This window comes from Polypterus senegalus, chromosome 9, assembly GCF_016835505.1.
Source record: "Polypterus senegalus isolate Bchr_013 chromosome 9, ASM1683550v1, whole genome shotgun sequence".
NCBI classification, from domain to species: domain Eukaryota; kingdom Metazoa; phylum Chordata; class Cladistia; order Polypteriformes; family Polypteridae; genus Polypterus; species Polypterus senegalus.
The window spans coordinates 166,752,250-166,766,047 of record NC_053162.1 but is presented as its reverse complement, the minus strand read 5'-3'; the positions used below and the strand labels follow the sequence as shown (position 1 = coordinate 166,766,047).

The following is a 13,798-nucleotide window of genomic DNA, read 5'->3' as shown; positions in this document are numbered from 1 at the left end:
AGGAAAATGTAATCCAGCATTAGTTGAATTGCTATTGTTGTGCCTATCCCTGCAGCGCTTCAGCATGGAGGGCATCTCTACCATATTACAGACGGGCATCAGACAGACCTTCGGAAACTCAGGGACTGATAAACAGGTGAGCCTTTGAGTACATGTTGCTTTATTTTTCCAATTGGTGTTACTCTACATCTGAGCTAACATTTCAATGTGACATTTGAGTTTCTTATTCAAGACTTTATACACTTAAATTAAACATAAAGTCAAATGAAAGTCATGCCAAAGAAATTTTAGTTTACATTTCTAGTAAGAAATGTGCATGATAACTAATTGAACACAACAATTAGCATAAAATTGAATTTACAGCGATCACAAAAAAATGTACTTTCGAAATCTTGTAACGGGTTAAACACCAAGCAAAAGGTTGGAAACCCCTGATTTAGGAATTTTTGAGTGCTACACTGGTCCACATGTCATTGTTTTTACTTAGCTAAGAACATTCAAGAACATTTATTACAAGATAGAGTGAGGGGGAAAAGAATGTTACTCATATGTTACTATTTCATGTTAAATCTACAGTATGTAAGGATGTTCAGCTGATTAAAACTGCAATTCTGTGCTTTAAATGTGACGTTACAAATGTACAACACTGTTACTCAACATAAGGTACTCCAGTTCTCCTAACGCAAACCATATACCATGGACCATTAATGATGATGTATCTCTTATATATATTTCTCTTCTGGTGTTCTTTATTTTAGTATCTAAATACAGTAATTCCCTTTGAGAAGAAAGCAACTCCACCTTCAGTAGAAGACCTTCAGATGCTCACCAAAAGTAAGTTCATGTCTTCTAATGACCCTCACATCTTTCCAGTAAATATGGCCACTTCTTAATATTTTGTGTTTGATTGTAAGCAGGGTCTGAGGGAAAAAGACTGAGAATGGGGATTATTGGAATAAACAGAGCAATTGGTGGACTTTAGCAATCTGAAAAATTCAAACAATTGTGATGAGAATGGGCCATTCTGCCCAAGGTAGCTAGCCAGTTCCTATACAACCACCTTTCCAAAAATCATCTAGTGAAGTTTTTATATTCTTCAAAACACTACACACACCTTTGTCCTTTACTCAGCATATCTACGGTTCTAAGTGTACTCTTAAACAGCTTCTATCTGTGATCCTAAAGAACTGATTTTAAAATAACAGTTGGGATCCGCTGTACCAGTTCTCTTCATAATTTGGAACACTTCAATTGGGTCTTCTATAACCCTCTATTTGCTTAAACTGAAAAAGGTTCAGTTCTTTCCTTCTCTCCTCATAGTTTGTGTCTCTCAGGCCCTGAATCGACCCAGTTGCTCTTCTTTGGACTTTCTTTCTCATAATATGGAGACCAAAACGGCACTTGAGATGAGGCCTCACTGCTGCACTGCAAAGTATAAGAATAACCTCCTGTGATTTACATTTAATAAACTGGACTAGGCAACCAGACATCATATTTGTCTTCTCCATCACTACATGGTGTGGACAGTAACCAGTCCTTCTCATAAAGTCTGCTCCAAACTAGGATTAGGCATTGTATTTTTTACAACAATGAAAAGCAGTGTGTGGTGAGCATCATGCTAATTGACTGTGGGGGTGCATTTAAGTCAGATTCACATGGAACACCTTCAAGTGGACTTCGTTCATCTCATTATTTCACTTCTTACAAATATGGCTGTAAGTTCCATAACCTGTTTAGGGTGTCATAACAAAGGAGCAGAATATAATTAGAGATATTTCATACCTTTTTTTTATCATTAAACTTGTCTTTAAAAATGTGCTTTCATTTTCATGTTATGTACTTTAAGGTTCTGTTTTTTTCTAACACAAAAGTTCAAGGAGATATATACAGTGCTTATAAAAATCTTCAGTCCCCTTGGAGGTGTAACAAAGGCGCCTGACCTGACACAGATGGACATGGAGGCACGTATAAAAAGCACAAAGACTTTATTTTTCTTCAGCCGTGGGACACGTCTTCCCCTTGCCACACAGCTCAAACACAGTCCCAAAGCACAAGCATAAACACAACAATTCTCTTCCTTCCTTTTACCACCACTGCTCCTCTAGCTTCGTCTCCTTCCTCCCAACTCTGGCTCCTCGAGTGGTGGTGGCTGGGCCCTTTTATAGCCCACCCGGAAGCATTCCAGGTGATTGACCACCTGGTCCTGATTGAACTTCTGGGTGGGGCTGAAGACTTGTCCAGCTGGGCTGTTGGAAGCAGACAGCCCCCCCTAGTGGCCACCCCGGGCCCCAACCAAGCTGTGGAGGACTCCATCTCCCATGAAGCCCTGTGGGTGGTTGGGGAATCACCGTCGGCCAGGGAGGCTGCCACCAAGCGTCCCAGGGGAGGTATTGGACTGCCTTTGGCGGCTCCCCCGGAACATAAGCAGCAGGGGCGTCCCTGCCGGGCATGGGACCCAGCTGTCCTTTACAGTGGTTTTCAAATTTTCTTGTTTTACAACATTGAATCACAGTATATTTGATTTGGCTTTTATGACTTTGAACAACAGAAAGACTCTTTAATATGTAAGAATAATACAAAACAAGTCAAAAAGGGTTGGGGCACTTGCATGATCCCCGTATATTCAGAGAAGCAAAATCCTAAACAACAAAATATGATTGTTAAGTCTGTTCCGACTGGAGTCCAAGATGAGACTGCGGTGAAGTGGAGTAGGAGGTGCTTATATGCAAACCAGGCAGGAAGAGGCGGGTCCAGGAAGGCATATGATGGAAATGACATCAGTAGTAGAACAGGTGTCAATCTTCCATCCTGCAGAGGAACGAGAAGTAAAGGCATTAAACAACAGCTCCAACCCCTGGTCTGGAGGAGAATTACCATTATCAGAGCCCTTCAGCTGTCCCTGAAACGCACATGTCTGACAAACAAATCTCTGCAAAGTGCTCTAAAGTAATTGCAAATATCAGACACAAAATAATCGATTCACTCCCTCAAGTCAGTATTTAGTAGACGAACCTTTGGCAGTCTTGACTGCCTTTAATCTGTTTGCACAGGTCTCTCTCTTTCAGCTTTGCACATCTGCACACTGCCATTTTTCAGCTTCTTCTTTGCAAAACTGCTGAAGCTCTTTTAAGTTGCATGGAGACTTTGAGTGAATGGCTTTTTCACGTCCCACCACAAATTCTCAGTTGGATTTTAATCTGGACCCCAGGACATTCTCATTGTTGTTTTAAAGCCATTCCTGTGTATTTTTGGCTTTATACTTGGGATTTTTGCCTTGATTGAAAACAGATCCTCTCCCAAGATGCAGGTTTCTTGCAGACTGCATCAGGTAGTCCTGCAGGATTTCTCTGTATTTTGCTGCATTCATTTTACCCTCACAACCCTCAAGGGATGGTTGCAGAGAAGTATCTTCACAGCATGATGCTGCTACTTTACCTTGCTCCACGGTGGAGATGGTGTGCTTTTCGGATAATGTACAGTGTTCAGACATGGCTTTTAGTCTTACGCCTCCCTCCCTTTAAGCTGGTAATGCCACCCAGTCTCAGTTGTATGCACAGTCTCTCCAGTCTGAGCCACTGTAGATTTAACTCCGTCAGAGATCTCATAGGTCTCTTGATGGCCTCCATCAGCATTCTCTTTCTTATATGATCACTCAGTTTTTGTAGATGGCCAGCTTTAGGCAGATTCCTGGCCATGCAATACTTGTTCCAATCCTTCATGATTGATTTAACGGAAAATTTATTGACTTGGATGGTTTCTTGACTCCATCCCCTGATTTGTGCTTTTCCTGGAGTTGCTTAAAGAGTTCTTGCATCTTCATGGTACAAGTTAGTCCAACATATTAGCTCCCCACACACTGGTTCTTCCACATTCAAGATCATTTAGACAACAATGAAGTCAAACCGTAGACAGGTGACCTCCATGGAGCTAATTCTGTGACTTCTAAGGCCAGTTGGCCACACCAGTGATGATTTAAGGGTGTCATATTAAAGGGATTGAATATGTATGTGATCAGGGTGGCATAGTGGCGCAGTGGTAGTGCTACTGCCTCACAGTTAGGAGACCCGGGTTCACTTCCTGGGTCCTCCCTGTGTGGACTTTGCATGTTCTCCCCGTGTGTGCGTGGGTTTCCTCCCACAGTCCAAAGATATGCAGGTTAGGTGCATTGGCAATCCTAAATTGTCCCTAGTATGTGCTTGGTGTGTGTGCCCTGTGGTGGGCTGGTCCCCTGCCGGGGTTTGTTTCCTGCCTTGTGCCCTGTGCTGGCTGGAATTGGCTCCAGCAGACCCCCATGACCCCGTGTTTGGATATAGCGGGTTGGATGATGGATGGATGTGATCAATTGTTTTGTGCTTTATATTTGTAATTACTTATTAAAAGTGAATTGCACCACCAGAACATGTCTTACAAGCCACTCCAAATATCTTCAATACCAGCCATGTTGTATAATTTTGAACTGGCAGCTTTTTTCTTTTAGAATTATCAGTACAAATATAAAATAAATGCCTTTCAGTTTCCCATTTTATCCCAGAAGGAGTTCTTTTTTCCTGGTTAACAGAAAGGGGACAGATATGTTACCATCCTGAGGCATCCAGTGTGCCACCAGAGAGGTATTTCTCCTGTTACACTTCTGTTGCCCTGCTAATAAATTAGCAGGATAAGTGCTGAAGGCCTCTGGAACTCTTGTTCACCTTTCTAGTGCATTCTTCTGAGCTTCCAGCACACTTCACAAAAGAAGGCAGAAATGAAATGTAAGTGGAGGGTCACTATGGCCACCTCTTTAATGAGCTAACATCCATGTGGTGCAGAAGCAGAGGTACCTTCTCTTGCACTTCTTGCCCATATTGTTAGGCACTGGATCCCAGTAGACCTCCAAGTCAAGCAGGCAGCTCGAGGCCTTCCGCCACACTAAACTCTGTCCTTCCTATAATTGAATTCTCTTCTGTGATTTTTGATGTTTTTCTTTCTTTAACGCAGTTCTTTATGCAATGAAAGAAGACAGTGAGAAGGTCCCAACTTTGCTGACAGACTACATTCTGAAAGGTAACGCTTCCATCATGCACCTGTATATGTATTGATGATGTCATTTAGCATGATGGTATAAAAGTCACTTTACTCAGCTGTAAAATATCCAAGTTTGGATAAACTTACTGACAGCGAATCTCTCGTTGTTATTTTGATATTAGATCCCTGCTTCAGATAAGACTTTTAAGTTTTGTTTTTACGTTACAGGTTTTTTCAATTGATTCTTGACTTCCGCTCTTGACCTTAGCTTTTGTGGAAGTTGACGTGGACACAGACAGGCGGACATGTTGTTTAAAACACCACACGTTTACTTACAATATATATTTTACAATAATGGTCACTAAGACCCCAGCCAATGGTCACTCAGACCTCAGTCACGTGCACAATTACCCCAAAACACTCAGTCCTGGCCACGAATGCCTTTCTTCGGTCCGCCTCCACTCTCTTCTGCCTCGTCCTTCTTCCACCCGACTCTAGCCTCGAATGAATGGAGACGGCCCCTTTTATATGGTTCCCAGATGAGCACCAGATGTTCCCGGCATTCCTCCTCTGGCCACGCCCCAGCGTGGCGGAAGTGCCAGCTGTCCTCCCGGCTGCTCTCCGGGCGCCGTCATAAATCTTCCCCCCAGCACTTCCTGGTGTGGTGGAAGTGCTGGGGTAACAGGTCCCCAAGGCATTGGGGCGCCTCCTGGCGGTGACCACGGGCCCCTACAGGGTAGGGCTTCCATGCCCTGTACCAGTGGCCCCCAAAGCAACCCGGAAGGCAACCCCCACGTGATCCAGGGTGGGTGCAGACCCACATCCGGTCCTTCATGTCGTCCCGGCCAGGTCATGGCCCCTGGCATCCCTGACACTTTGTTTTTTGACCATGTAATCTTTCTGGTCACTCCATTTAAATTTCCTACTGTCTCCTTCAGGAGAGTCTGTATTGGAATTTTTTCTGCTGTTTGGATTGTGATTTGGGATTTGTTTACCTTGGATTGCCTTTTAATCGCTCTCAGAAAGCTGCTTCCTCCTTTTAAACAACCATTTTAAACTTGTCCTTTAAAGACACAGTACAGACGATTATCACGAAATACTAGAAGTTAGAAACACAAAGCAATAAAGTGAAACAATAGCAAAAGAACAAAGTAAGTTTCAGAGAACACATGCATTCTGTGCAGTCCTTAGCACAGTTCCTTCTCATCTTTCCTGAGTATAATTTACTCTACATGTTTTTTTTTTATAATCTACAGTGTTCAAATGAAACATCTCTTCATTTGAAGTGCTCAGTAAAGCAGCACATCGGAGCATCAAACTCAGATGATGGTGGGTCATATTGGCTTCAGGTTTTCATTCAAGCCACTTTCTTAGTTATTCGCCAATTCCTGCTGCTAATGAAGCGCATTTCATTTTCCTTAATTTTAAATGACTTGCTTTTCATGATGCAGAACCCTTAAGTCAGAGGTCTCCAACACTTCGCTCACAACCCCTTTCCAAGTAGCTCACCTAAGGGTTCATGAATCCTACATAAATTTGAAAATTTGATTAGTCAAATTAGGGGTGGGCGATCTTTCCAAAAAATCATATCACGATCCACAATCTTAATTGCAATCTATCTTTTCAAGGTGGCCTACACTTAAGAGAATATCCGGACTCAGACTCATCAAGACCTATAAGTAACACTTTATTTTAAATATCACAAAGTTGAATTCAATTGTTCTCTCATTTTCTAGCTAAGCGGAGTTAAGGACGACGCACCGAAGCTGGCAAGTAAGTGAGGAAGGCCCCTCCCCTTCGGCCCGCTGCGTGTTTCTCGGATTCGTGCAAATAAATCGGTACTGTAAGCGAACTGTGATACACAGCGAAATGAGAAAAGTCGCAAAATTAACCGGAACATTCAAGCAAATTATAGAAAAAAAACCTGATCTAAATCTAAATTAAATAGTTCTCTCGTGAAAAGCGGACAGACATACAGACAGACAGAGAGACATTGGATTTTATATTTTATATACAGTGGAACCTCGGGTCACGACCATAATTCATTCCAAAGCTCTGGTCACAAAACCGATTTGGTCGTGACCTGAAGTAATTTCTCCCATAGGATTGTATGTAAATACGAATTAATCCATTCTGGACTGTACAAGCTATATGTAAATATATTTTTTTTAAAGATTTTTAAGCACAAAAATAGTTAACTATACCATAGAATGCACAGTGTAATAGTAAACTAAATGTAAAAACATTGAATAACACTGAGAAAACCTTGAACAACAGAGAAAACTAACATTGCAAGACTTGACACTATAGCCTTATGACCTGCTTGCTGTAAACACTTTTTTAATGAGTTTTAAGCACAGGGAAAAAAATGAACATTTGAAAAATCTGTAATTTATACAAAAACTAACCATAAACAACCAAGAAAAGTAACCTTGCATGAGTCGAGTTCTGGCATGAAGGAAGTGAGGAGGAACTGGGTGGAGAGGAGATTACAGTTTTGAGGTAAAGTCCCTCTGCGCGATGCACGTCTGACTGAGAACAATGGACTGTACAGGGAGAGACTGAACACTTGTGGAAATCACCGGAGCGTATGAACCGGAAGGGAAACTGGCTTGTTCGCCACCTGTCGTCTGTCGTGAACAGATGCAAAAGTTAGGTGAACTTTTTGGTCGTAACCCGATTTGTACGTGTTCCGAGACGTTCGTGACCCGAGGTTCCACTGTATTAATAAACCTTCAAAATAATGTGCAGTTAAAGTCTCAACAGCATTCTCAGCATTTCTGGAGCTTATTAGAGCCAGATAACTATAAGAATCTTCACCAAGCAGCTCTGAAAATGTCTGCTTTGTTTGGGTCTCCATACCTCTGTGAGTCTGACATGAATGTCATGAAATGAAAGTTCAGAACAAGACTGACAGACGAACATTTATATGACTCCATCAGAGTGAACCTAAGTGGCCACACTCTACCAGACACCTGCCTCTCTTGTTGACTCCATGCAGTGCCAGTCATCTGACTAACTAAAAGATACATCACACATGCAACTGGACATGTGAATAAAGTGACACAGTGACATGGAACAAAATGACAAATGAATAAGTCATATCTGTGGATTTGGAATTGCACTGTTTTGTTTTGACAGCATTCATGTTTTAATTCAATAGCGTGAGATATGCTAGAAAATGCATACAGACATACAAAATGCACTTGCAGGTGAACTAAACATTTTTTGCGATGTTTTAATGCAAAATGTGAGTTGTGGACACCAACATTTTGTGAATGTTCAGAAAAAAAAGCTTATTCAGTTTGGGTTGAAATAAGCTATGAGAATAAACATTAGAAAACATGAGGAGCTCTCGACCATTTTCATTTTGTAAAAGTAGCTCTCAGGGGAAAAAAGGTTGGAGACCCCCACCTTAAGTGTTTCCTTTATTCTTTAACCAACAGCCAAACAATAATAAGACACAAATCATGCCAACAGATGACAAGCTAACTTGATCGCATTTGCATGTGTGGGCATCATACAAGATCAGTTTCAATAAATACTGGAAAAGAAAAATATGAAGTTCTGAGAAACACGGAGCAGCTCTGCACCACAAAGCATTTGGATGGTGCCCACAGAAAGACAAAAATTGTGGAAATGTCTCTTGTGGAAGAGTCAGAGCTCTAAGAAGTTGTAGAATTCAATAATCGTGTATTGCTAGCAACAAGAACTGCCTTTTAATTAAGAACTTGGTTGCCATCCAGGAACCTTATTTGAGACCCTTGAGTTAGCATGTTGGCTCACTGTGAACCTCATTATTATTTGGCCGCTGGGTAAGAAAAAAGAAACAACAGTGGGCTCTTAAAAAACAAGTCCTTTAAAAATAAAGCTGGTGGCACAATACACGACTTCTGGTCGGAGGGGACGTCAAATTTAATGAGTGCAGTTGCTGATCATCCCCTTGAGGATGCCAGATTACACCATTAGAAACTGCAGGGGGGGACTAATTACACAACTCTGTCATGAGATTTCATCACTCTTTCCACATTTTCAAAGTATTGCAGGCTCACTGCATTTTGCCAGAAACTATCCCATTGCCTGGTGCTGTATGAAGGATTTTCGGGTGTGATTCTGTCGTTTACAGCAAACACAAGATATCATACAGATGTGTCTCTATTGTCTCAAAATCCCCGCTTTCTTTCTTACTTAAGGCTGTTTTGTGTACCCTGCACTTCTTGATGAGCGCTCATTGATTGTCAGCCCTCACACACATACACACACACACACACACAGAGCCCACCTTACAACTTAGATCAAAATCAAACATCGTGCCAGGGACAAGTGCAGACCAGACCAGACTGAGTCACTGTGGATGTCAGTGTACATGACTGAGGCCACCAGAGCACATCGCTACTGCCCCAAACTTGATACGATTATGTAAATAAAGTCTGCAACTAAAAACCGCTGGAAAAGTTATGTAATGTGACCCAAACACCCGACAATATTATATCATATCACTGTCTTTTATTAGATAGATAGATAGATAGATAGATAGATAGATAGATAGATAGATAGATAGATAGATACTTTATTATGTGAATTTCCCCTTGGGATTAATAAAGTATCTATCTATCTATCTATCTATCTATCTATCTATCTATCTATCTATCTATCTAATAAAAGACAGTGATATTAGCAGCAGTAACTGCTCACCAATTAAGAAGTAGGAGCAGCAGGTCATTTTGCTATCCTTCCTCGTCGAATATATAAATAAGCACTAAGGTCTGTGTCTGTGTGTGTGTGTGTGTGTGTGCCCAATCCCTTTGAGCAATCTGATTGGTCAGCTTGGCTTTGGTGATGCAATCCTAAGAGGAAGTGTGACTGTGAGACACATTATTAGGAGAAACAGGCATCAGAGGCACACTGAGAGAGTCGCCTTTAACGACTTCTATTTAACATGAAAGTATAAAAGTGGACAGGAGGTGAAAAAGGCGCCCCAAAAATTACAACAAGTGTCTGGGGAGAAGGCTTTATGGGAATGTGCTAGAGAGCTCCGGTCAAGAGAGGTTCAGTCACACATGCATACTGAAGAAAGGCAAAGAAGGTACACGTAGGGCAAGAGATAGCAGACTTTTTTAAATTTAGTCTAATGCGTCTAGTGTGAAAATAAAAATGTCATGTAATAACAAAGAGAGTTCTATTTTCTTTGTTTAATGAAAGTATTCTGTAATTTGTTATTTGGGACTAAGGAAAGGGAAGATCAGAGGGATGGGCCATACAGTTTCTGTTACCCACCTTAGTTAGGGGTCATTGTGACTGTCAAATTCTTCACACTGGTGGCTTTTTAAATTTTGATTTATTTCATTGGTCATTATTACTTGCTGTATCTTCTTTTTCTCTAGTTCTCTGCCCTACCTAAATGGCTGGAAGCCATCTTTCTGAAGACTGCGGCCTGCCTGAAGTGAGATCCCTCAACTTTCAGTCATAACTGCATGTTCACTTCTATTTAACAAACAGCCTATCATTGTATGTACATCATCGAGATCTCCAATAAAATCTTTGCTGATAGCAGCCTTGTCCCGTCTTTGTAACTGAACCCTGGACTGCATTCAGAGGAAGGTGACATCTGTACACTGTGACTACAGTGTTAAGAGAATACTTGATGATGAGTGTGGGTTACATGGAGTGACAAGGCAGATCACCAGATTGTCACAATAAAGTAATAACTGGATTATGAGGGTCATGGTGGTGTAGTAGTTAGCTCTGCTGCTTCATATATCCAATATTTGGGGTTCAAACCCCACACCCAGTTGTCTTCCATGTGAAGTTTGCTGGTTCTTCTAATGTTTGTATGAATTTTTTTTCTAGGAATTCTGGTGTTCCTTCCACATCCCAAACAGCAACAGTTGACTTCTCTAACTAAAAGAGATCATAAAGAGTTGGGATACCAGATGGTTACCCCCTGTAATTGTTAAAATAACAAAACGATTAACAGCAAACACGTTGACATCTTCCTAGATGTGAGTCCAAGACTAGACTGAAATAAGATGGCAGTGGTAATCAAATAGGAGGCAGGAAGGGGCAAGCTAAGGTGACCGGAAGCCAGAATTGGCATCATAGATCTTGGGGCTCTCAGCAATCTGTTCTATAGAAGGAGGAAGAGGAGAGGCCTTAAAAGACGTGTACTGTGAGGCTAAAACTAGGACTAGAAGGTGTAGATTTAGGACCCCAAAACCGTATTAAGTAGGAAACAAATCGACAAAGAAAAAGTTCTGAATTGAAAGTCTCAAACCCTACTAATAAAATCTTTAGGCTGTCAATCTCTGGTCTGTAGAAGGAGGAAGAGGAGAGGCCTTAAAAGACGTGTACTGTGAGGCTATAACTAGGACCAGAAGGTGTGGATTTAGGCCCCCAAAACCATTTTAAGTTGGATACAAATTAACAAAGAAGAAGTTCCAAAGCCTACTAATAAAATTTTAGCTAGTACTGGGTAAGAGTAAACAGAAATCAGAATAGATTTAGACATACATGTTTTAAATCAACTGTTAAATTAAAGAGATTTACAATACATGGGAAAAATGTAACACAGACTTGACTTTTTTAAAGAAGTGTGAAGGAGACGAAAAAGAGGAAGGCTGCCTATATAGCCCAACTGATACATGTTTCTGCAATGTCGCGCCTCAAGCATGTATTATTAGGAGCAGGCTATTCCAGATTTTAGGTGCTTAACAGCAGAAAGCCGCCTCACCATTTCTTTTAAGTTTAGCTTTTGGAATTCTAAGCAGACACCAATTTGAAGATCTAAGGTTACGATTTGGAGTGTAAAGTGTAAGACATTCCGAGATATAAAACCATAAGCAGTATTTTAAAGTCAATTCTAAATAACACAGGTAATCAATATAGTGACATCAAAACTGGGGTGATGTGCTCGGATTTTAATTTCCTAGTTAAAATTCTAGCAGCTACATTCTGCACTCGTTGCAATCGATTTATGTCTTTTTTGGGTGGTCCCGAGAGGAGTGCGTTACAGTAACCTAGCCGACTGAAAACAAAAGCGTAAACTAATTTTTCAGCATCTTGCAATGTTATAAGAGGTCTAACTTTTGCTATATTTCTTAAGTGATAAAATGCTGTCCTAGTAATCTGATTAATATGTGATTTAAAATTAAGGTCAGAGTCAATAGTTACCCCTAATTTCTTTATCTCCATCTTGACTTAATCCTAATGCATCAAGTTTATTTCTAATAACCTCATTATATCCAATATTGCCAATCACTCAAATTTCTGTTTTCTCTTTATTTAGATTGAGAAAATGACTACTCATCCACTCAGCAACACAAGTAAGACATTGTGTTAGTGAAACAACAGAGTCGGGGTCATCAGGTGCTATTGATAAATACAGTTGTGTGTCATCAGCATAGCTGTGGTAACTCACGTTATGCCCTAAAATAATCTGACCTAACGGAAGCATGGAGATCGTAAAGAGCAGAGGACCCAGGATAGATCCTTGTGGAACACCATATAGATTATCAGGAGTCTTTGAAGTATAATTACCATAACAAACAAAGAACTTTCTACCTACCAGGTAGGATTCAAACCAATTTAAGACCCTGCCAGAGAGGCCCATCCATTGAATTAGGCGATTTCTAAGAATTTTGTGATCAATGATATCAAATGTGTCACTCAGATCTAAGAGGATAAGAACAGATTAACTGCCTCTGTCTGCATTCACTCACAAATCATTTACTACTTTAACGAGTGCAGTTTCTGTACTGTGATTTGTTCTGAAACCCAACGGAAACTGACCAAGAATAGCAGGTTTATTGAGGTGATCATTAAGCTGCATAATGACTGCCTTCTCTAGAATTTTACTTAAGAAAGGCAGATTAGAAATAGGTCTAAAATTTTCAAAAGCAGAGGAGTCAAGATTATTTTTCTTCAGCAGGAGTTTAACTACAACAGTCTTAAGACAGTCTGGGAAGACCCCCGTATCTAATGACGAGTTTACTATGTCAAGAATATTATCAATTTTCCTCATCTTGCACCCTCATCCACACTGGAAAAAATATTGCTCAATTTTGAGGAATTAGACTCCATCTCTACAATATATAAAATCATTTTACAATCCCTTCCTTTCAAAGATCCAAGAGGACACTGGGAAAATGACCTCTCAATTAATATATCAGAAAAGGAGTGGAAAGTAGCAATGCAGAGAATTTGCTCGAGCTCCATATGCGCAAAGCATACAATTGTACAACTCAAAATTATATATCGAGCACATCTGTCTCAACTAAAACTCTCCAAAATGTTTCCAGGACATGATCCAACCTGCGAACGTTGCAACCAAGCCCCAGCCTCACTGGGTCACATGTTCTGGGCCTGCACCAAATTAACATTATTCTGGACAAAAATTTTTAATTACCTCTCAGACAGCCTTGGACTCACAATCCCTCCTAACCCATTAACAGCTGTGTTTGGGGTTCTTCCAGATGGGTTTAAAGTGGAGAAAGACAAACAAATTGTGATTGCATTCACTACACTGTTGGCACACAGACTCATTCTGATAAACTGGAAGAACCCAAACTCTCCTCTTTTAAGTCAGTGGGAAACCGATGTGTTATATTATTTGAAATTGAAAAAAATCAAATACTCAGTTAGAGGATTCGTACAGACTTTTTTCAAAACATGGCAGGATCTAATCAGTAATATTTTAAAATAAGTTTATAAAGCACAGAGAATTTATTAATTTAGGTATTTTTACAAGCCTTAAATTTTACACGGTTTGGCTTGCTCTCTCTCTCAGGGGTGGGGA

The 13,798-nt window shown here is 40.6% G+C and overlaps 1 protein-coding gene across 2 annotated transcripts in view; it reads left to right on the top strand.

The window, feature by feature from the left end:
• fez1 (fasciculation and elongation protein zeta 1 (zygin I)) overlaps positions 1 to 10,557 on the top strand; it is a 49,814-nt gene extending 39,257 nt beyond the window's left edge. For both annotated transcript variants that reach the window (XM_039764150.1, XM_039764149.1), the window contains 4 exons: positions 56 to 136; positions 759 to 834; positions 4,978 to 5,043; positions 10,389 to 10,557. In XM_039764150.1, coding sequence (XP_039620084.1) covers positions 56 to 136; positions 759 to 834; positions 4,978 to 5,043; positions 10,389 to 10,405 — 240 coding nt within the window. In that variant the 3' untranslated portion in view covers positions 10,406 to 10,557. The remainder of the gene's footprint in view (positions 1 to 55; positions 137 to 758; positions 835 to 4,977; positions 5,044 to 10,388) is intronic.
• Positions 10,558 to 13,798: the final 3,241 nt, after the last annotated feature.